We start from the raw sequence: 23,545 nt of genomic DNA, 5'->3' as shown, positions 1-23,545 counted from the left end.
ATTTGGGGCCTCAGTTTCCTTATCTATAAATAAGGGGATTGGTCAAGATAATCATTAATATTCTTTCAAGCTCAGTTTGAATTTTTCACACTTCTATAAAAACTGTAGAATTTGAGCTAAAATATGTTCATTTGAATCCTTAGCCTTTATTTTTTAAGGGGAAAATCATCTATAAAGGGAAATTCTCATAATACCAGGCTGAAACATACTTTCCTTTCTTTATATCAACCCTTAAGTTAGACCATCACAACAGAACTTTAAGAAATATCTTCCAAAAATGGAATGTAGTCATTCAAAAATGATAAGATTACTTCATAATTTAGTATATGATAAAGGTGGCATTCCAAAGTAGTGGGCAAAGAAAGTATTCATTAAATGATATTGGAACAATTGGCTGGCAATTTGGAAAAGAAATAGAACCAAGTCTCTACCTTGTTTCTTATTCCAAAATAAAATCCAGATGATTCAAAGATTTAAAGGAAAAACAAGAAAAATAATAAAATACTCAAAGGAAATATGGGTAATTGTTCTTTACAAACTTGAGATGGAAAAGGACTTTTTAAGTGTGACAAGTAAGTATAAACTCAAATACAGTATAGACCAGGGGTGAGGAGCACAGTTTCTGGAAGCAACAACCTGGGTTGAAATCCTGATTCCAAACACATATTAGCTTATGATCTTGAAAAAGTCACTTAATCTGTCTAAGCCTCAGTTTTCTCATCTGCAAAATTGTGATACCTCCCTCATAGGTTGAATAAGGGAAAAATTTTATGTATAGGAATATTCTGGAATATAGCCAAAAGGACATAAATAAAATACAAATAGTGATTATTTCTAGGTGATGGAATTATGGATGAATTTTTTTGCCCTCTTTTTATATAGAAAAATATTTCTATTTTTATAGTTTCTATAGTGAATTAAAATATTGTTTCTCTCTGAGTGTGAGCACAGCATTGCAATTATGATCATAGACTCTGAAACCGCACTTCCTAGGTTCCAATGACTTATTAACTCTGTGAGCTTGGGCAAGTTACTTAGCCTTTATCTCAGTTTTCTCATTTATAAAATGGAGATAATATTATTTCCATCATAGACTTAAACGAATTGCTATAGATAAAGTGATCAGAATAGTACCTGGCAGATAGTGTTATATGAATGTTGTCATATATTAATAGTTTTCTCCTTTATGTTCTTTCTCTCAAAATTCCTGTTCTTTGAATGCCTTTAACTCAACAAACTAAGTTACAGGTATATATGATTATAGTTTAATGCAGGTGTCAGCAGACTATGGCCAGCGGCCAGGTGGCCCTTGACCTAAGGACAGTCTTTTACATTTTTAAAGAGTGGTAAAAAAAGAAAGAAAAAAGAACGTGCAACACAGACATTATGTGGCCCACAAAGCCTAAAATATTTACTATCTGGCCCCTTATAGAAAAAGTTTGCCGACTGTTGTGTTGTTTCCCCTTTTAAATATGTTTGCCATTAAAATCACCACGCTACAAATACCAAGGAATAAATCTGCAAACGTGGAATTTCAAGACATAGTGTAAACAGGAAGGGAGATCGTTTGGGACAAGGAAGATTTTTTTCCATCTTGTGAATATTTGCTCCCCTGCTCTGTGGTAAGGTAATGTTTTCTACTAGTGATTAAGAATTGCTTCATGGTAATTGAAGGCATAGTGCTGTAGGATCAAACAACCCAAAAAGTACTTAAACCCACCAGGCAGAATGGGATAGAGGCTGAATGGTGTCTCAAATGATTACTGTGTTTCTCTCTGCCAACTCTGTCCTGCTGATGCTGGCAATCCAACTACTATGGGAATCCAGGATCATATCAGGTCTGGAATCAGCAAATTTGCTAGGCTAAGTATCCATTTCCTTGCCACAGACCCTTGTGGTAATGAGTGTGGGAGTGGGAAAGCTGACTCAAGACGTCTCTCTAGATCCGGGTTAGGCACATCTCAGAGAAAGAAAGTTGCCAGCAGTAAAATCTTTAGAAATCTAAGGTTGTTAAAAAGCAATTGTTTTGAAAAGGGGGGAAATTAAGCTAGCTTTTTAAAGTTTGTTTGTTTGCAAACAAAAGAATGTTAGCCTGTAACTATTGGTGTAACTTTATCAACTCCTTTATTTGGCCTTAGCAATCTGTAGCCTTTTCATCTGTTTTCACCTGCAACCAAAACGACTGAAGACAAGAGAATGGGAGAAGAGACTTCATGTTCCTCTGAGGGCCTTCAGGTGAGACTGGTAGGAAGCTGAGGTCTGCCTAGGAAGTTGATGTGGGGTGGCAGTTGCATTTGTCTATTGAGTCCAGGAGTCTGTGGGTGTTGTTGCATTGGGTGGAGGGTGGGGGAACGGGGAGGGGGGGCACTTCCGTTCTGACTTTAATTGGGTCTGCTGAGATTCAAACATGAGAGGTCAACTGACGGGCTGTGGTTTGCCAGAAGTCCATTTACATGAAAAACTAAAGACACTTCCTAGGCAGAGTGGGTCAGGCAGGCACTTTTGGCACAGTAAGAAAACCTTAGTTATAAGAGGGCAGAGGTGCTTCTGAATATAGCACTGTATTCAGACTTGACTTTCAGCCTGTCCCCTGAGTGTCTAAGTCCAATTGGGAGAGCGAGGGCTCCAGAGTCTCTGTTCTCCCCTGCAAGAGATTTCTGCATTAAAAACAGGGTGAGGAGATGCTTCAATACAGATTTTGCAACTTTTTCTTTTCTTAAATAAGGTCATTTAAAAACACATATACCATCCAATGGTTTCAGAAAAGAAAGAGAATTGTAAAAGAGATATATGACAATGCAAATTTGACTTAAATATTGAATTACTTTAGCCTTTATAAAAAACCAAGAAAGATGAAAACTTTAGAACAGCTTCTAGGAAAATCTCCCCTCCACCATGATGCAGCTGCTTCATCTCATCCCTTTTCCTCTTTGTTCCTTCATCATCACTTACTCCCTGCTCTTCTTCCACTCACAGCCCCCAAGTGTTTCAAACCACACTTTCTCTTAATGACATCAATTTAGTAGAGTGTGAGCCAACTGTGGTCTTGGGGAGGGGAGATGAGGGGGAAGCATGTAGAGGAGCAGACATTCAGGCTGAGAGTGAGACCTACCACTGGAAATAAGGTCCAGGACGGCAGGGGTTTTGTGTTGTTTTCCACTATATCCCCCCATCCTGAAAACAGGGCCTGGAATACATAGGTGCTTAATAAATGTTCACTGAATCAATGAATAAAATACAGGCAAGGTATGTATATCTTCCACTGTAACACCACCAATGACAATGAGGCAGTAGTCATTTGTCTTATTGGAGGTAATGACAACATTTTGCAAATCATCAAAGATTAAACCTCTTTGCAGAAATATGAGAAGGAAAAAACTAATTGATAATATACCATCCTAACCCAACCATTATTATATTTTTGTTGTCATTCTTTTCTGTGTTTTATAATATGCATTTAAAATATACTTGTAATCAGAAAATTTTGGATAGAAAATATGGAACTTATTTTCAAAAGAACCAATCTCCTTTACCTACAAGATGTCACGAAGAAGGTGATGTTGCCCAAGTCAGTTAGAAATAACCTTTGATATCTAGTCAGTACAACAAAGCATGTGATACAAATGACAGAAGATTTACCGGTGAAGGAGGTATAAGACATGCATTCTTTTGCTGGCTCCTACTCTAAGGGTTTCAGTGTCTCATCTGTAAAATGAAAGGATTTGGGCTCCATGATCTCAAACGTCGTCTTAAAATCTGAAGTTTAATGATTCCCAAAAAAGATTTTATTGTTTTACATTTTTTTTTAAAGATTGGCACCTGCGCTAACATCTGTTGCCAATCTTTTTTTTTTCTTCTTCTTCTTCTCCCCAAAGCAGCCCGCTCCCCCAATCTAGTTGTATATTCTAGGTGTGAGTGCCTCTGGTTGTGCTATATGGGACGCCACCTCAGCATGGCCTGATGAGCAGTGCCATATCGGCGCCCAAGATCCAAAGCCAGGGAACCCTGGGCTGCCAAGCAGGAACTTAACCACTCGGCCATGGGGCCGGGCAGTTGTTTTACACTATGATTGTAAAGCAGTTTATAGATAAAATATTTACACGTTTATGTATGTAAATTTATATATTTATGAGCTCCTTCCATGCAGAAACAGATTTTAGAAATCACACAAAGAGACCATTTCTAATTTTTCAGGACTATTTTTTACGTGGGGGAACCACAGTAAGTGGTTTCACTTACCAGATAGACTGATTATTAGTAATTTGAAGTCCCAAAGGTAAATCTTTATCCCAAGAAACAAAACAAAGTTAATTCAAAACAAAGTGACAACAGTAAACCATCTAACAGTAATCTAGAGTCCAGAGTGAGGACAAAACATTAATTAGTTCATTGGTGCAAGAAATGGGATGAAAAAAATTCTACTATGCTCCTATACAGAGGAGGGTAACTCAAGAAATTCTTCCTTTGCAGTAGAATTCAAGATCAAGCCAGCCTGAAAACTGACACCGGACTTTGGACTAGCAGCGACACTCCAGGATTTCCAAGGTAGTTCAGGACTGATTATGAGCTTCGGATCGCACGCGTTTTCCTGCAACAAACGCTGAGGTGTTCGTCTGCATCGTGTTAACCACAATAATAAGCGTAATTACTCTATTAGGCTGCAAAATTTACGTATATAATCGCGACTTTCCTATTGCGTGTCGTCAGCAGGCAACTGGATCCCCGCAGCAATCTTACGTCCCTGGCTTTGGCTCGGCCCCTGGGCCCCGCCCTCCCAAACCAGCCCTCCCAAACCCACCCCAGAGTGTGGTGTCCAGCGCTGGGTGCAGTCTCGTGCCTCCCCCTGCCGGTCCTTAGAGTCGGGCTATGGAGGATGGCCGCGTGACCGCCGGGGGGCGCAAGGCGGGCGACGCCATCTCTGCGCGCGCGGCCCGTGGCCGGAAGTTAGTCTTGTCCACTTCCGCCGCTCTGTTCCCCTCCACGCCGCAGAAGCGGAAGTAAAGCTATGTGTGGCGGTTGGGTACAGTCTGGGTTGAGGTGGGTGGGTAGCCGTTGCTGTGCTTTTATGTTTTCGGGAGCAGGTCTGGTATGGACTCTTGTTCCCGTGCAGCCTCTTGCAGCGTTGTCCTTGTGGGAGGGAGAGGGATGGGAAGAACCCATGGAATGGAACCCGTGGAATTACCTGGGTTTGAATTAAGAAGGACTCAGCTGGGTTTGAAACTTATGCTTCAACTAGCTAAGACAAACTAGTAAGGTAGCTTGGCTCTTTTTCCGATTTTATAATTTTAGAGATAATGCCTACCTTTTAAGTCGTGGGGTTTAAGTCAGTGTATGTGGAGCGCTTAGCTCCGGTTTTACAAATCATACGGTGATTCCTTTTCCCGTCATACTCAGGAGTGTACCTGCCGTTCTTTCTCAGTATCTGTGAGGCAGATGCTTCGTATGCAAGAAGTTATGCGTCTCACGAGAGCATTATGCAGTGTTAGCTGGGATCGATGTTTTTATTTTGTATTTCGAAGTCCTGATACTGTTTTGTCTTCCCCCCGATTTTTATTGCCATTTCCAGGGACAGCTATTTTCCGGTTTTTCTGGAGAAGTGCAAAGTCCTCTTTCTTTAAGACAAATGAGGTGAGAAATGCATTGCTGTAAAGGTATCTAAACTTAGCTTGTTTTGTCAAAAGAACACCAGCTGGAATGTAGTACCGTAGGCCCAGTGATGAACCATTTGTGTTAAAAGCTCCTTTATCAGGTGAATTGTGGAGCAGAAGGTACCGCAAATCCTTTTTTCTTTAGACCTCACATGTTACAAGTACACAGATTGTCAGTATGTTTGTTGATTTTGGACCTTAGCCCTTGGAATAATGATTTTAGTTAATTAAAAACGTCAGTTTGAGAGATAGATTGAAATAAGTTATGAAATATTATTTTTAAAATTTGTAGATTGAGGCAGTTGGTACTTCTTGTATTAGCCAGTTTAAATATTTATTCACTTTGCTACATGTCATAGGAATGTCTTGAATGGGGATTGGGTGTTAAGAGAGTGAAATATCATTGATATTTTTCAGGTTTAACTTTTTTTGTGTTGAAAACTGAAAAATTGATAAAGGTAACATATTTTCCATTACGTTTTTGCACCCCTCAGCCAGTTTAATTTGTTTTTAATTTCTTGTCTGATTGCAAAATAACACATATTCATTAAGTCATGTCACAATATTTCAGAAATAGTACATAGCCCCCATTAATCTCAGAGATAACTTTCATTTTTTCCTTCTGTATGTATTGATGCTCCTCCCACCCCCTTTTTATATAAGTGGCATTATCCATACTATCCATAATATTATGCAGTTTGCTACTGAGAATATCTTGGACTTCTTTCTTTTGTGTTAGATCTGCCTTTTTTTTTTTTTTTTTTAAATATCAGGCTGTATATATTATATTGCATAGACGTACCACAATTTGTCAATCATTCTACTATTGCTGGCCAATAGGGTTTCATCTTTTTTGCTATAGCACATGATGTTGTGATGATCATTCTTTTTCACAACAAATGTATATTCTTGTCCTTTTATTTCCTTTGGATAATCTCTAAGAAGTGGAAATGCTGGGTTAAAGGAAAGGATGGATGGTGCCAAGTTCCCTTCCAACAGTGATTTGAGAATTTCCCCCATTTCTTCATATGCTCACCAACAGTTGTTATTAGTTACCTTGTTTTTAGGCTTATACCATTTTTGGGGGCCAATTTATTGCATTTATAGTATTGTAATCAAAACCAAACTTTAGTTTCCAGTTCTACATCCAGTTCAGCTCTTTTTTCCTATATAAATAGAATACTTAGTTTTAGATTCCTCAGTAATAAATTATTATTAAACAAATGATTCTCTTCAATAGGAAGTATTTGTTAAGTTAAAGATTTGTGGGAAGAGGGTATTTGAATGAGACCTTGGACTGTGGATAGGTATTGGGAGGATGGGCTTTTCCAAAAGAGAGAACAGCTTACACAAAGGCAGGGAGACAACAATGGGCGAGGATGTTTAGGACCAGAGATTTGAGAAGCAGTGGTGCTTGGTTGTGAGGTTGTAGAATAGAAGAGATAGCTAGAAAGGTAGTTGGAACGGTGTGGTGAGAGCCTTGAAGGTCAGCCTGAAGATTTTGCTTTCTAAGGGAGAGCTGTAGAGGTCTTTAATCAGGGAATAAGGGACATAATCACATCTTTGTTTTACAAGTATACTGTGATGGCAATTTTGAGTGACATGTCAGAGAAGCCAATTGGGGGCTCTTATAGTCTGGGTAAGAGAGAATAACAAAGTAGAGAGGTTGGATTTCAGAGATGTTGAAGAAGCTAAATCCACATCATTATTGAGGAAGAGGAGGAAAGCAAAGCTCACTTTTAGCTTTTTAATGTGAGCAACTATTAGAATAGTGATAGTGATTTCATTAATCAGAGGAGTGCTACTTTGTTTGGGGGCTGGGAAAGATGTTCAGTTTGGTTTGGATGTGTTAGTTCATGTGAAAGATAATTCCATGGAGAGTGAATTATATACAAAGACAAAATCTACCTATGACAGATTCAAGAGAAACTTTAATAGATTTATTACTCTTTTCTTAATAAATTTGGCAAATACTTTCACTTTTAGTCTGTCATCAGTAGAATTTCTTTTGAACTTTCTCTGGCTTGTTCAGCTCTGTTTGTCATGGTGCTAAAAATCTCAAGAGAGTGTATTGTCTAGAGTAGTGGTCTTCAGACTTTTTTGATTGTGTACAATCTTAATAAAAAAGGTTTATACATGTACCTCCAATATATGTATATTTATATACTGGTTAGTTATATTTTCTGTTTTATAGTGCGATTATATTATATACATTATAAAACACATATAAAAATCAGATATTTTAAAAGGCCAAGACTAATAAAAGTTGGAGTTTTACTGTTTTCTTCTTACGTCCCATTGGATTATCTTGCACCTCTCTTTCCAAGGCACTAGTCTCATGTACAGCCGTCGGTGTTCTGTCCCATTATCCAGTAGAGGTCACTCTTGAGCATCTGTAAGAGAGAACAGATTGTTGAGCTGTGCAAGGTAGAGCCTTCTTTCTGTAGTTAGGAGTATCTTATTTTTAAGTTTCTAAATTCATGCGTTTTTGGAAGAGTATGTAGTTGCAGAGCAGTGTGTGGTATTATGGAGAAGTGAAGAATAGTGAACTCAGAGCATAACGCAATCTAAAATGTATTTTTGTTGTTTGATGACTACTTTGTGAGTGTCCTGCATTTTCATTTGAATGCTACTTCATTCTATAGTTTGGAATCTTTTTTCAATTCTTTGAGGGTCTGTAGATTATATGAGCTCCAAGAGTGCTCCCAACCTGTAGGCATAATCCAAGTTCTTGTTAAATTGGAGTAATTAAAAGGCAAGACACAGAGGATTTCTTTAATATCGATCTTGAAAGCAGTACCTCAAGCACAGAGATATTAGCAGTGAGTTGGAACCATCTATCTCAATTTTCTATTTTATGCTTAATTAGGAGAGAGGGAAAGGGAAATCCCTCCTTTAATCAGAGCCCATTGTAAGTAATTAGAAATCAAGAACTAAATTGTCACAGGTATATAGTCTGAAAGGAGAAACTATAGTTAAAAAAAAAAAAATGTGTTTTTGTGTGACTAAGACCACAAGTAGCTCAGGAACATAAGTCATCTGACACATTGAATAACAGAAGAACACTTTTCTGTTGCTTTCTTCATAAAATATTTCCTATAAATGGAAGTCTCATTTTAGTTGGGACCTATGACGATTATCATATATAAGCTCATACATTTCATGTCCATTTCTAGATGATCAGGAAAATGAGTTATAGAGGTGTTTGTTTTTTTCAAGGAATATTAGCCCTGAGCTAACATCCATGCCCATCTTCCTCTGCTTTATATGTGGGATGCCTACCACAGCATGGCTTGCCAAGTGGTGCCATGTCTGCACCCAGGCTCTGAACCTGCGAAACCTTGGCTGCCGCAGCAGAACATGCGCACTTAACTGCTGCCCCACTGGGCTGACCCTGAGTTATAGAGGTTTTAATCACTTGCTTGAAGTTGTATGTGTTGTGAAACAGATGCAGAGAGCTCTGGATCAGTCATTTGTAATATATGGAGGTGGGGTGGAGGAGAATGTTAAAAGTAACTTTTTAATGTTTATTTGCCATTTCACAGCACAGTTCCACATGTGATGGACTATATGGATTAAATATCCCAACTAGATCATTTTGAAGATGAAAATTGGTTTGGAGTTGTTGAGTTACGACCAAGGGGACATTAGGGTAAACTGAGTGAGATGGAGATGGGGATCAGGAACTGTTGACTAGAGTTCTATATAAGCTAAGAATTAAGACTCGATGATACCATGGGTTTAAAGAGTACAAGGTGAATCTAGAACAAGGTGTTTAAGGTGGAAATTAGGTAATCTGAAGTGTTGGTTTTCAAGGCTAGATTTAGAGTTTGATAATCAGGACTTGAAAACAGAGGCAAAGAAATCTGGTATCTGTGGGCAAGGGCAAGGCTAAAGATCTGGGAAGTTGGAAGACAAGGCAGAATTGAAAGCATCAATTAGCAGGAATAAGCCAAAGGTTTGGAAACCTGGAGGATAAAGCAGAGATGGAGAGGGGCAACTGGTTTTGGGTAGCCAAGGTAGGCAAGGCAAAATAAAAAGAGAAAGAGAAAGGCAGGAGTAATTCTGGGGCAGTGATGATGCTATTCTGCTTTTCTTTATGTTAAGAATGGAAGCAGCCCCAGGCCATAGGTAATCAGAAGGAGTGAACTAGGGAGTGGGAGTGCTGGGAGTGCGGTGACTGAAATTGTTACCAAAGCATCAGGAGAGCTAACACTACAGATATTTTCTCATAGAAATGATCCTGATGCCTATAGGATCATTTAGCTGTTTAACACATTCATTTGTATAATATTATATATGTTGTTTTACACAGCATTCCAAAAGGTTTGGCCTACCTGACCGTTATGGCACCAAGAAACCTCTTGTGTATGAGAAGTAACTTTCTCTTTGGTTCAAGATGTTGGATGATCCAATTTTCAGCAGAAATGCTCTTTAAATCAGTTTCATTTAGGCTTTTTGGTGTGAAGTATGGTAGTGCAGATGCTGAGCCTTTGAAGAATGAAGAACTACTGCATAACTTACTTACTATGGGAGTAGATGTTGACATGGCGAAGAGACGACAGCCTGGAGTTTTTAATAGGGTGGGTACTAATGAGCAGGACTTGAAGATGTTCCTTCTGTCCAAAGGAGCTAAAGAAGAAGTGATTGCTAGCATCATATCAAGATATCCACGAGCTATAACACGCACACATGAAAGTCTTTCAAAACGGTGGGATCTTTGGAGAAGAATTATGACATCAGACCTTGAAATTGTAAATATTTTGGAACGTTCTCCTGAATCCTTTTTTCGGTCCAATAACAACCTAAACTTAGAGAATAATATAAAGTTCCTCTACTCAGTTGGATTGACCCGTAAATGCCTTTGTCGATTGTTGACCAATGCCCCACGTACCTTTTCCAATAGTCTTGATCTGAATAAACAGATGGTTGAACTTTTGCAAGAAATCTGTTTGTCCTTGGGTCACAGTGATCCCACAGATTTTGTCAGGAAGATAATTTTAAAAAACCCTTTCATCTTAAGTCAGAGCACCAAACGGGTAAAAGCTAACATTGAGTTTTTGCAGTCAACTTTCAACTTGAACAATGAGGAGCTGCTCATTCTGATACGTGGTCCAGGAGCTGAAATCCTAGACCTTTCCAATGACTATGCCAGAAGGAACTATACAAATATCAAAGAGAAGCTATTTTCTCTTGGGTGTACTGAAGAAGAGGTACAGAAGTTTGTCTTAAGCTATCCAGATGTGATCTTCTTGGGGGAGAGAAAGTTTAATGATAAAATAGACTGCCTCATAGAAGAAAAAATTAGCATCTCACAAATAATTGAAAATCCTCGGATTTTGGATTCAAGCATAAATACTTTAAAAAATCGAATCAAAGAATTGGTAAATGCTGGCTATAACTTGAGTACATCAAGCATCACTCTTCTATCTTGGAGTCAAAAAAGATATAAAGCTAAATTGAAAAAGTTAAACATTGGATAGAACATTGCTCTGGGGAGTTAAAAAAAAGTCTTATAATAATACAGCGATACTGCATTTTGAATTTGGACCTTTCAAAAAGGAGAGGTTTGATTTCTTAACCACATATATAATAATCCTTTCGATATTTTATTTATTTTTTCGCTGAGGAAGATTCACCCTGAGCTAACATCCACTGCCAATCTTCCTCTTTTTTTGTATGTGAGCTGCTGCCACAGCATGGCCACTGACACAAGAGTGGTGTAGGTCTGCGCCCGGGAACTGAACCTGGGCCAGTGAAGCAGAGTGTGCCAAACTTAACCACTAGGCCACCAGGGCTGGTCCTTGATATTTTAAAGGTTCATAAAAACTCTTGGTCAGTATGTTCAAGTATAGTCTTCCCAGCTACGTTTTCTCTAATTTGAATTAATACAACATCTGATTATGTGACATGGGTGTGGCTGCTGTGTGAATGGTAGTTCCTGAGTGCCAAGGGAGAACAATGTGTTGAAAGATAGAAAGTACCAAATAAGCTTTTCTGGTTTCTGTTTAGATTAAAAAGTTGACAGGTTCATTTAGATAGTTCTGTTTCCTCACGGTTTGGATGGCAACTTATTTCTCCTGTTATTCCCGTGTATCTAATTATGGCTTATCTTCAAAGCATAATGCCAATAAAATTCTGATGAAGACAAAAAGGAGGGATTTTTCATCCCAAATTCTCCATTCAAACCATTAGTATGCTCTGCCACCCGCCCCCCCTTAGGCTCAATTTTCTATGGGCATATCCTGATTTCTTTGAAAACAGGGGCAACTATGGTAGCCAGAATAATGGCCACTGAAAGACGTCAGTGTCTTAATTCCAAGAACCTGTGAATATGGTATGTTACATTGCAAAAGGACTTTGCAGTTAAATTTAGGTTAAGTGCCTTGAGATGGGTTGAGATTATCCTGTATTATCTGGGTGGGCCCAGGGTAATTATAAGGGTCCTTAAAAGTGGAAGAGGGAGGTAAGAGAGGTCAGAGTGATGCCATGTAAGAAGGACTTGACCCCCTTTTACTGGCTTTGAAGGAGGATGGGGCCATGAATCAAAGAATGCAGGTGGCCTTTAGAAAATGGAAAAGGCAAGGAAATGTCCTCCTCCAGGTCCCACAGAAAGGAGTGCAGCCCTGCTGGGACCTTGAATTTAGCCGAGTGAGACCTATGTCAAACTGCTGACCTACAGAACTGTAAGATAATGAATTTGTGGTGTTTTAAGCCACTGAGTTTGTGATAATTTGTTACAGCAGCAAATAGATTAATATGGCAACTAAATAGATGATTAGTTGCATTTTAGGTGAAGAAGTCACAAAATACGGTCCTTTTGGTATTATGTTTGTATTTCTTCATCTTACAATAACCTTTTGTATCCACCTCTGTTTTTGGAATGACTAATAAATTAGTATTTGTAAAGTCCTCTAAATGTATGGATAAAAAAGTAAATGTAAGTAATACAATCTAAATAAAGGAGTGTTTTCGCCTAATGACTGTAGCTTAAAGCCATGGTGATAGTTTCTATATATTTACATTTTGTTGGTATTTCAACTAATAAAGAACAAGGAATTTCTAGAAGCATTGACTTAAAAAATGACAAGTCAGATGATGTCTGTATCTTGAAGACACTCACAATCTAGCGTCTGAAATAAACTGAAAGAGAAAGGACACATATGACCTTAATTGCTTTAATTGTTTTCCAGAGGCATTTGTTGATGTCAATTTTGAATTAAATAACAATGGTGCTCATCTTTTAAGCCTTGTTTCCTATCAGCAATGCTACAAAAAAACTTATTCCCACCACTGATAGAAACAAAATTCCTGCTTTTTTTTTTTTTTTTTAAGGCTGTGTGTATGTCAATGATACTCTTATAATTTTTTCCAGTCAGCTATTTAATGGCAGGCATAGCATAGTTTAGAAAACATCGGCTTTCAAGAGGCATTTTTTTAGAGTGGTATGTCTGTGCACCATTTCTGACTAGCTCTGCAACTTTGTGTAAATATTTTAATTTCACTGAACTTGTTTTCTCATCTATAAGATTAAAAATTGACCTCAGAGTTGGTGAGAATCAGATAATAAAGGGTCTCTAGAAGGTTTCTTGCACATAGTAACTGTTCAATGGTAGCTGTAATAAATAGTTGCAGTAATATTTTTAAATACAGCTTTATTGATATATAATTCACATACCATACAATTCACCAGTTTAAAGTACATAACTCAATGTATTTTTTAATATTCATAGGGCTATGGAGTCACCACTATCTAATTTTAGAGTCTGTTTGCACACCCTGAAAAAAACCCTATACCCATTAGCAGTTAATCTCTATGATCCCCCTCTTACTTCTCTAGCCCTAAGCAACCACTGATCTACTTTCTCTCTATAAATATGCTAATTCTGAATATTCCATGTAAGTCGAATCATACAATATGGTCATTTGTAATGGGCTTCTTTCAGTTAACATAATGTTTACAAGGTTCATCCATGTAGCACGTATCAGTATTTCATTCTCTATCTATCTATCTATCTATCTATCTATCTGTCTACCTACCTACCTACCTACCTATCTATCTATCCATCTATCTATATTTTTTGTGGGGAAGATTGTCTCTGAACTAACATCTGCCAATCTTCCTCTATTTTACGTGGGATGCCTCCACAGTGTGGCTTGACGAGTGGTGCTAGGTCAGCACCCAGGATCTGAACCTCTGAACTCCAGGGCACTGAAGTGGAGTGTGTGAACTTAACCACTATGCCACCAGGCTGGCCCCAGTATTTCATTCTTTTTTATTGCCAAATAATATTGCGTTGCATGGATACAGTAGTATTATTGGGAGTAAATTTTATTGTTATGACTTAAAGCACAAAGTATTAATTCCTTCAGTCTTCTGAATTGTATGTGAATATTTTCTGAAGTGTTGCTTTGGAACTAACAAGTCTGTAAGGAACTTGATGGAGGTAGACAGAGGAGATAAAAGTTTATTGGCATCAGCTGGTCATGAGGATTATGTCTGGGTTGATGAGATGATATAGCAGCAACAGTTGCCAGTGGCCAAGGAGAATGTGGGATGCACAGAAGTAGAATACAGCCCTCTTTTGGGGATTGAGGAAGGACAACTTCTTAGTAGAAACAAATGGATAATACCTGTTAGGCAAGATTAACATATTTTAAGGTTTGAATCTGATTAGGGGAGAGTCTTAAAAAAAAGTTGAATTATAAAAATTTTAAGTAATAGTTTTTCATGAGTAAAAAGAAAAATCCATGTTTATAATGTGGAAAAAATAGAAAATAAACCACACACACACAAAACAAACTATAATCTTATCTCCCAGAGATAAATAATGAACATTTTGGTCACTCTTGTTTTTCTTTGCAGAATATATCCACACATGGATGTAATATGAGTAGATATGTGGCATATATATTTAAATTGAGATCAAGCTGTCTATATTTATGTTTTTTAACCTAATAGATTCTGAACATATTAAGTATTCTTTAGTAATTAATTAATTACAGAATCAAGTATTCACCAGTAACATTGTTTTTAATGGTTGTATGAAATTCTGTTTGGATAAACCACAATTTCTCTAGTGAATCTCTCACCATTAGACAGATAGAGTAAATTTTAGTACATTAGTAATTTTTTGAAAACCCCACCTAGAGTAGTTCAGTATTCCACATACATTCTACCGTTTTTTCCACCATTAGTATAAGTTAAAATTTTGCTCTAGAAAATATGAACATTAAGATTACTGCATTTTGCTGTTCTCCAAATGTCAGCTGTTTCTGCAAAACTTCATTTTTTTAATGGAAACCATCTGTACATTCTAAATTGCTGGCATAAACTTGAGGACTTTCAAATAACTGTGTTAGGACGATATCAAAGATTAAAGGAAAAAAATGAATTTGTTCATCATGAACTTACAGGAAGGAATAAAACATGAGTAGTATTTATAAAAGGGTTTACTGGTCTATTAAACTAGTCATTTCTCTCCTTAAATCATCTAATTTCTAAGGCTTGCATAGGTACAAGGTTTGTAGCTAAAGATCCAATAAGATTGCTTTCATGTGCAAAACTTGACTGTTGGCTTCTTCCTTATGGACTGTAATGCCCCACAAACTTCACACCCAGAAGTACAATCTAGTGGAGATTGAAGGGAGAATCTGTTGATGGCAGAACTCTAGCCACAAACTTTAATAATAGGCAATCTTTACATAGTCCAAGAAGAGCTTGGCACAAACAAGATAGAATAGCAGGGCTATATTATTATTAGAGAGGTTTGGGGAAGAGATGATAGCAGAAGCCCAGTTGCCCAACATTGGAGACAGAAGAGAGGAGCTATGACTCAGTCATCATGGTCCTCTAGGGATCATCTCTGGAGGGACTAGGTCTTGGGTCTGATTGGCCACCAGGTAACTTGGGAGACAGGTGTTCTAAACTGGCCAAGAGGTCTTTGGACTGAGGGCATTCATTTATTCCTTAGTTTATTTACTGTTGACTCAGGAACCTGGTATAGGAAAGAGCTGCCAGCATCAGTTTTGAGGAGTTGAGGAAGGCACTCATGGCGAATGTTATAACCAGGTCCTATGTATCTTCTTGCTCATTTTCATGTTTCTGGTGTTCCCCAAATGGCACCCTTACCTCTTCACTTTCTTCTGGTCTTTTCAAGATAGATTATGTCTACACTTTTGCTTTCACACTTTTTTCCCCTCAATTCGTAGAGGTTGTTAGTTAAATAAAAGGAAAAAACAAAAATACTATAGTTTTTTTTTAGCCTTTTGACTAATTTCTGTGTGGAATTTGGTACAGACATAGAAGACATACTGATGGAATCTCATTTTGTGTCTCACTTCACTATTAGTCAGGTATATATATATATTTTATTGTGGTATTATTGGTTTATAACATATAAATTTCAAGTGTACATTATTATATTTCAATTTCTGTGTAGACTACATCATGTTCACCACCCAAATACTAATTACAATCCATCACCATACATGTGCATAATCACCCCTTTTGCCCTCCTGCCTCCCCCCTTCCCCTCTGGTAACCACCAATCCAATTTCTTTCTCTGTGTTTGCTTTTCTTTTTTTTTTTTTTAAAGATTTTATTTTTTCTTTTACTCCCTAAAGCCCCACTGGTACATAGTTGTGTATTTTCAGTTGTGGATCCCTCTAGTTGTGGCATGTGGGATGCCGCCTCAGCATGGCCTGATGAGCAGTGCCATGTCTGCGCCCAGGATTCGAACCGGCAAAACCCTGGGCCACTGAAGCAGAGTGCGTGAACTTAACCACTCGGCCATGGGGCTGGCCCCTGTTTTTTGTTGTTTTTATCTTCTGTTTATGAGTGAGATCATATGACATTCGACTTTCTCCCTCTGACTTATTTTGCTTAGCATAATACCATGAATACCATCCATGTTGTCACAAATGGCCAGATCTCATCCTTTTTTATGGCTGAGTAGTATTCCATTGTGTCTATATACCAGATCTTCTTTATCCATTCGTCCCTTGATGGGCACCTAGGTTGCTTCCAAGTCTTGGTTATTGTGAATAATGCTGCAGTGAACATAGGGGTGCATATATCTTCATGCATTTATGTTTTCATGTTCTTTGGATCAATACCCAGCAGGGGAATGGCTGGCTCGTATGGTAGTTTTATTCTTAATTTTTTGAGGAATCTCCATACTGTTTTCCATAGTGGCTGCACCAGGTTGCTCTCCGACCAGCAGTGTATGAGAGTTGCCTTTTTTCCACATTCTCTCCAACACTTACTATTTCTTGCCTTGTTAATTATAGCCATTCTGATGGGCATGAGGTGATATCTCATTGTAGTTTTGATTTGCATTTCCCTAATAATTAGTGATGTTGAACATCTTTTTATGTGCCTGTTGGCCATCTATATATCTTCTTTGGAAAAATATCTGTTCAGATCTTTTGCCCATTTTTTAGTTGAGTTGTTAGTTTTCTTGTTGTTGAGATGTGTGAGTTCTTTATATATTTTAGCTTATTAACTCCTTATCAGATATAAGGTTTGGAAATGTCTTCTTCCAATTGTTAGGTTGTCTTTTCGTTTTTTTTGATGGTTTCCTTTGCTGTGCAGAAGGATTTTAGTTTGATGTAGTCCCATTTGTTTATTTTTTCTTTTGTTTCCCTTGCCCAGTCAGACATGGTACTTGAAAATATGCTGCTAAGACTGATGTCAAAGAGCATACTGCCTATGTTTTCTTCTAGAAGTTTCATGGTTTTGGGTCTTACATTCAACTCTTTAGTCCATTTTGAGTTGATTTTTGTGGATGGTGTAAGATATTCCATTCTTTTGCATGTGGCTGTCCAGTTTTCCCAACCCCATTTATTGAAGAGACTTCCCTTTGTTGATTGTATGTTCTTTCCTCCCTTGTCAAAAATTAGCTCTCTGGGGGCTGGCCCATTGGTGCAGTGGTTAAGTTCACATGTTCTGCTTTTGTGACCCAGGGTTCACTGGTTCAGATCCAAGGTGCGGACATGGCACCGCTTGGCAAGCCATGCTGTGGTAGGTGTCCCACATATAAAGTAGAGGAAGATGGGCATGGGTGTTAGCTGAGGGCCAGTCTTCCTCAGCAAAAAGAGGAGGATTGGCAGCAGATGTTAGCTCAGGGCTAATCTTCCTAAAAAAAAAAAAAATTAGCTCTCCATAGATGTGTGAGTTTATTTCTGGGCTCTTGATTCTGTTCCATTTATCTGTGTGTCTTTTTTTGTGCCAGTACCATGCTGTTTTGATTACTATGGCTTTATAGTATATTTTGAAATCAGGGAGTGTGATGCCTCCAGCTTTGTTCTTTTTTCTCAGGAGTCCTTTGGCTACTTGGGGTCTTTTGTTGTTCCATATAAATTTTAGGATTCTTTGTTCAATTTCTGTAAAAAATGTCATTGGAATTTGATAGGGATTGCATTGAATCTGTAGATGGCCTTCGGAAGTATGGACATTTTATCTATATTTATTCTTCCAATCCGTAAGCATGTAATATCTTTCCATTCCTTTGTGTCTTCTTCATTTTCTTTCAACAATGTTTTGTAGTTTTCAGTGTACAGGTCTTTCACCTCTTTCTTTAAATTTATTCCTAGATATTTTATTCTTTTTGTTGCAATTGTAAATGGAATTGTTGTCATAATTTCTCTTTCTGCTACTTTGTTGTTAGTGTATAGAAATGCAACTGATTTTTGTATGTTGATTTTGTATCCTGCAACTTTACCCTATTCATTTATTATTTCTTAAAGTTTTTTGGTGGATTCTTTAGGATTTTCTATATATAAAATCATGTCATCTGCAAATAGTGACAACCTCACCTCTTCCTTTCCAATTTGGATCCCTTTTCTTTCTTTTTCTTGCCTCATTGCTCTGGCTAGGACTTCCAATACTATGTTAAACAAGATTGGTGAAAGTGGGAATCTTTTGTCTGGTTCCTGTTCTTAGAGAGAGAGCTTTCAGTTTTTCTCCATTGAGAATGGTATGAGCTGTGGATTTGTCATATGTGGCCTTTATTATGTTGAGGATTTTCCTTCCATGCCCATTTTATTTAAAGTTTTTATCATAAATGGATGCTGTATCTTGTCAAATGCTTTCTCTGCATCTCTTGAGATGATCATGTGGTTTTTCTTCTTCATTTTGTTAATGTGGTGTATCACACTAATTTGTGGATGTTGAACCATCCCTGCATCCCTGGAATAAACTCCACTTGTTCATGGTGTATGATCTTTTTAATGTACTGTTGTATTTGATTTGCTAGTATTTTGTTGAGGATCTTTGCACTGATGTTCATCAGTGATATTGGCTTGTAATTTTCTTTTTTTTGTGTTTTCTGGTTTTGGTATCAGGGTAATGTTGGCTTCATGGAATGAATTAGGAAGCTTCCCCTCCTCTTCAATTTTTTGGAAGACTTTGAGAAGGATAGGTATTAAGTCTTCTTTGAGTGTTTGGTAGAATTTGCCAGGGGAGCCGTCTGGCCTTGGACTTTTGTTTTTTGGGAAGTTTTTTTATTACTTTTTCGATCTCCTTACTGTTGATTTGTCTAGTCAGATTCTTTGTTTCTTTTTGATTCAGTTTTGGAAGGTTGAATGATTCTAAGAATTTATCCATTTCTTATAGATTATCCAGTTTGTTGGTGTATAAGTTTTTGTTGTATTTTCTTATAATCTTTTGTATTTCTGAGTTGTCTGTTGTAATTTCTCTTCTTTCATTTCTGATTTTATTTATTTGAGCCTTCTCTCTTTTTTTCTTGGTGAGTCTAGCTAAAGGCTTGTCAATTTTGTTTATCTTTTCCAAGAACCACCCCTTAGTTTCATTGATTTTTTTCTGTTGTCTTTTTGTCTCTATTTCATTTATTTCTATTCTGATTTTTATTGTTGCCTTCCTCCTACTGATTTTGAGCTTTGTTTGTTCTTCTTTTTCCAGTTCCTTTAGGTGCACTGTTAGATTGTTTATTTGAGATTTTTCTTGTTTGTTGAGGTAGGCTCATATTGCTGTAAACTTCTCTCTTAGAACTGCTTTTGCCATATCCCATAGATTTTGACATGTTGTATTTTCGTTTTCATTTGTCTCCAGGTACTTTTTGATGTCTCCTTTGATTTCTTCATTGACCCAATTATTGTTCAGTAGCATTTTGTTTAATCTTCACATATTTGTGGCTTTTCAAACTTTCCTCCTGTAGTTGATTTCTAGTTTCATAGCATTGTGGTCAGAAAAGATGCTTGATATTATTTCAGTTTTCTTAAATTTGTTGAGACTTGTTTTGTGGCCTAATATTTGTTCTCTCCTGGAGAGTGTTCTACATGCATTGAAAAGAATGTGTATTCTGCAGTTTTTAGATGGAATGTTGTGTATATAATATTGTGTATATATATCTACTAAGTCCATCTGGTCTAATGTGTCATTTAAGGCCAATGTTTCCTTATTGATCTTATGTTAGGATGATCTATGTATTTGGTGTAAGTGGGGTGTTAAAGTCCCCTACTATTATTGTATTGCTATTTCTTCTATATCTGTTAATAATTGCTTTATATATTTAGGTGCTCCTATGTTGGGTGCATAGATATTTACCTGTGGTATATCCTCTTGTTGGATTGTTCCCTTTATCTTTATGTTGTGCCCTTCTTTGTCTCTTGTTACAGTTTTTGTTTTGAAGTCTATTTTGTCTGATATTAAGTATTGCTACCTCAGCTTTCTTTTCATTGCCATTTTCATGGAGTATCTTTTTCCATCCCTTCACTTTCAGTCTTTCAGTTTGTGATTGTCCTTAGGTCTGAAGAGTGTCTCTTGTATGCAGCATATATATGGGTCTTGTTTTTTTATCCATTTGGCCACACTATGCCTTTTCATTGGAGTATTTAGTCCATTGACTTTTAAAGTAGCTATTGATAAGAATATACTTATTGCTATTTTATTGCTTTCTTTCTGGGTGTTTTAGTAGTTTTTCTCTGTTCCTTTCTTCTTCTCTTGCTGTCTTCCCTTGTGGTTTGATGGCTTTCTTTAGTATTATGTTTGGGTTCCTTTCTCTTAGTTTTTTTGTGTATTTATTATAGGTTTCTGGTTTGTGATTACCATGAGGTTCGTATGTAATAACCTATATATATAGCAATCTATATTAAGTTGATGGTCTCTTAAATTTGACCTCTTGCTAAAAGCTCTACTCTTTTGCCCCCTTCTTCCCACATTTTATGTTTTTGATATCATATCTAACCTCTTGTTTGTGAGTGTGTTTCTCTTACTCTTCTATCATGGAAATAGATAATTTTACTACTTTTGTCTTTTGACCTTCATATTAACTTCATAGGTAGTTGATCTACTACCTTAACTGTATATTTGCCTTTGCCAGTGATTTTATTGTTTTGATTTTTTTTGTGTGTGATAATTTTCTTATTCCTATTTGTGGTCTTTTCTTTTCCACTTAAATAAGTCCCTTTAACATTTCTTGTAAGGCTGGTTTCTTGGTGATAAACTCCTTTAGTTTCTGCTTGTCTGGGAAACTCTTTATCTCTTTCCATTTTGAAGGATAACCTTGCTGGATAGAGTATCCTTGGCTGTAAAGGTTTTTTCCTTTCAGCACTTTAAATATACCATGCCACTCTCTTCTAGCCTGTAAGGTTTCTCCTGTGAAGTCAGCTGATAGTCTTATGGAGTTTCCTTTGTGTATAACTTGCTGTCACTCTCTGGCAGCTTTTAGGATTCTCTCTTTATCTTTAGTTCTTGAAATTTTAATTATAATGTGTCTTAGTGTGGGCTTCTTTTGGTTAATCTTGTTTGGTGCTCTCTGTTTTTCCTGTGCCTGGATGTCTGTTTCCTTCGTTAGGTTAGCAAAGCTGTCAGCTATTATTTCTTTACATAGATTCTCTGCTCCTTTGTCTCTCTCTTCTCCTTCTTGGACACCTATGATACAGATGTTAGTGCACTTGATCTTGTCTCAGAGGTCCCTTAGACTGTCCTCATTCTTTTAATTCTTTTTTCTTTTATCTGTTCAGCTTGGGTGATTTCCTCTAGTCATTCGTTCTGCCTGCTGATCCGTTCTTCTGTATCATCTACTCTGCTTTTGAGCCCCTCTAGTGAATTTTTCATTTCCTGTATTGTATCCTTAATTTCTGATTGGTTCTTTTTTATATTTTCCAATTATTTGTTTATGTTCTCACTGAGTTCATCCATTCCTCTCCCAAGATCAATGAGCATCCTTATGACTCTTAGTTTGTACTCTTTGTCAGGTAGATTGTTTACCTCTGTTTTGTTTAGTTCTTTTTCTGGGGTTTTGTCCTGTTCTCTTACTTGGAATGTATTCCTTTGTCTCCTCATTTGCCTCTTTCTCTGTGGTTATACCTATATATTAGGTAGATCAGCTGCATCTGCTGGTCTTGCAGAGGTCCCTTATGTAAGAGATTCCTTATGAAGCCCCGCACAGTTCTTCTCTCTCATCACCAGTTCCAAATGTTCCACGAGTGTCCCCTGTGTGGGCTACCTGTTTCCTGTTGTGGCAGGGTTGCTCTTGCTGCAGGTGCCTGGGGAGGCTTGGCTGTCCCACTGGCTGGCTGGTTGTAATACTCAGTGCCTGTGCCTACTATTGTCCCTTCAGTCACTTTATTGGGCATGGGGAGCCCCAGCACAGTTGGCTGCAAGGTCTATTGGCACATTTTTCTTGCAGTTTTTCTGTTAAGTGAGTAGGCCCCCAATGTGGCTTGTTGCTAGGTTCTGGGGTTTATAATTGCTATAGGCCTCTGGCCTGCAAGGCTGTTGTCAGCTCTCTCAAGAGTGCAGCTTGGTGGGGCTGGCCCCAGGCATGTGATTGCCCACTTGTTTTAGGCTTTGGAAGGTGGGACCAATCTCCTATTTGGCTGTTTGAGAAGCACAAGTCTGCTGCAGCTGACAAATCCCACTGCCCACAGGCCCACACACCCTGTCAACACAGTCTTGCCCCATGTACACACCCTGACCCACTGAAGAATGGGTCCAGTCACCCCACTGCAGAGGCCCCACATGCTCCACCAATGCAGGCCCACCCCTCGCACATGCTCTGCCCCGCAGGGGCGGACCCACTTGCCCTACTGCAGAGGTCCCAGGCACCCTGCCTTTGTGGGGCCACAAGTTGCCTGAGGGCTTGCTTTTGGGTGGGGCCAATCCCTAAGGGGTGCTGCCTGCCCTGGCTGAGCTGGATTGAATCAGTGTTCTAGTAGGTGGGGCAGACCCCTGCACTGACAAGTCAGGGGAAGAAATCCAATGGCATCTGCCAACATCCGTGTCAGCATGCCTGTGCTAATTCAGAATAATGGCTGTCACCAATGTCTCACAGTCCCTGGGGAAGTGGTCCCACCTTGCGGAGGTCTCACCTCTCACTGAGATGCATCCAGAGCCTATCAAGTGAGTCTCTTTTCACCAAAGGACTATGTACCTTTCTGGTGATTTTAGATTGCTTTCCTAAATGGGTGAATTTGTGCATGGGCCCTTTAAGAACAGGCTTCCCCCCCGCCCCTTATATCTGATAGCTTTTCTAGGGGGTATCCCTCGTTGTTGTTAATAACCAGCTAAGCCAGATATTATGACACTTGCTTCAGTTGTGCTGAGTCCAAGAACTGCTTATTGTGGTAACACTCCCCCACTCAGATCCCCCACTCTTCCAGGGAAGGCTTTGTACTTTAAGATTTCTCCTGGCTGTCCATGAAGTGCTGTGTGTAGAAGGTGGCCTTTTCCTTTCCAAAAAGGAGTTTCTGCCTCTTCCACCTCAGTCAGTACTGGCTCTTGTTGTGGGTGTTCTTTTTATCCAGTTTTCACTTCTCTCTTAGGGTAATTATTCCAAGAGTAATTGTAAATTTGTTGTGTCTGTCGGAGGAGGTGAGTTCAGAGTCTGCCTACACCACCATCTTGACACCAGATCTAATCAGATAGACAT

At 38.2% G+C, this 23,545-nt stretch overlaps 1 protein-coding gene and 1 long non-coding RNA gene across 13 annotated transcripts in view; one reads left to right on the top strand and one right to left on the bottom strand.

Annotated features, from left to right (window-relative positions):
- Nucleotides 1-4,919: 4,919 nt before the first annotated feature.
- Nucleotides 4,920-23,545, top strand: part of MTERF1 (mitochondrial transcription termination factor 1) — a 154,054-nt gene continuing 135,428 nt past the window's right edge. For 3 of the 12 annotated variants that reach the window (XR_002807401.2, XR_002807403.2, XR_002807402.2), the window contains exons 1-2: nucleotides 4,920-5,037; nucleotides 5,567-5,628. Coding sequence is in view for 8 of the 12 variants with exons in the window: in XM_070265646.1 (XP_070121747.1) it covers nucleotides 5,006-5,086; nucleotides 5,567-5,628; nucleotides 9,964-11,131 (1,311 nt within the window). In the remaining 4 variants the exon portion in view is untranslated. Of the gene's footprint in view, nucleotides 5,255-5,566; nucleotides 5,629-6,065; nucleotides 6,107-9,963; nucleotides 12,809-23,545 lie in introns of those variants that run through there. The other 9 variants (XM_023639173.2, XM_023639172.2, XM_005609206.4 and 6 more) reach the window with 9 other exon arrangements.
- Nucleotides 7,889-23,545, bottom strand: part of LOC111773163 (uncharacterized) — a 49,422-nt gene continuing 33,765 nt past the window's right edge. Inside the window, exons 3-4 of the long non-coding RNA XR_011438175.1 lie at nucleotides 10,177-10,280; nucleotides 7,889-8,041 (exon numbers count right to left, since the gene is read on the bottom strand). This is a non-coding gene — a long non-coding RNA (uncharacterized lncRNA). The remainder of the gene's footprint in view (nucleotides 8,042-10,176; nucleotides 10,281-23,545) is intronic.

Source organism: Equus caballus, chromosome 4 (assembly GCF_041296265.1).
Source record: "Equus caballus isolate H_3958 breed thoroughbred chromosome 4, TB-T2T, whole genome shotgun sequence".
Lineage (NCBI taxonomy): Eukaryota > Metazoa > Chordata > Mammalia > Perissodactyla > Equidae > Equus > Equus caballus.
Note: the sequence above shows the minus strand (reverse complement) of the source record. Positions and strands in the feature narration are given on the sequence as shown.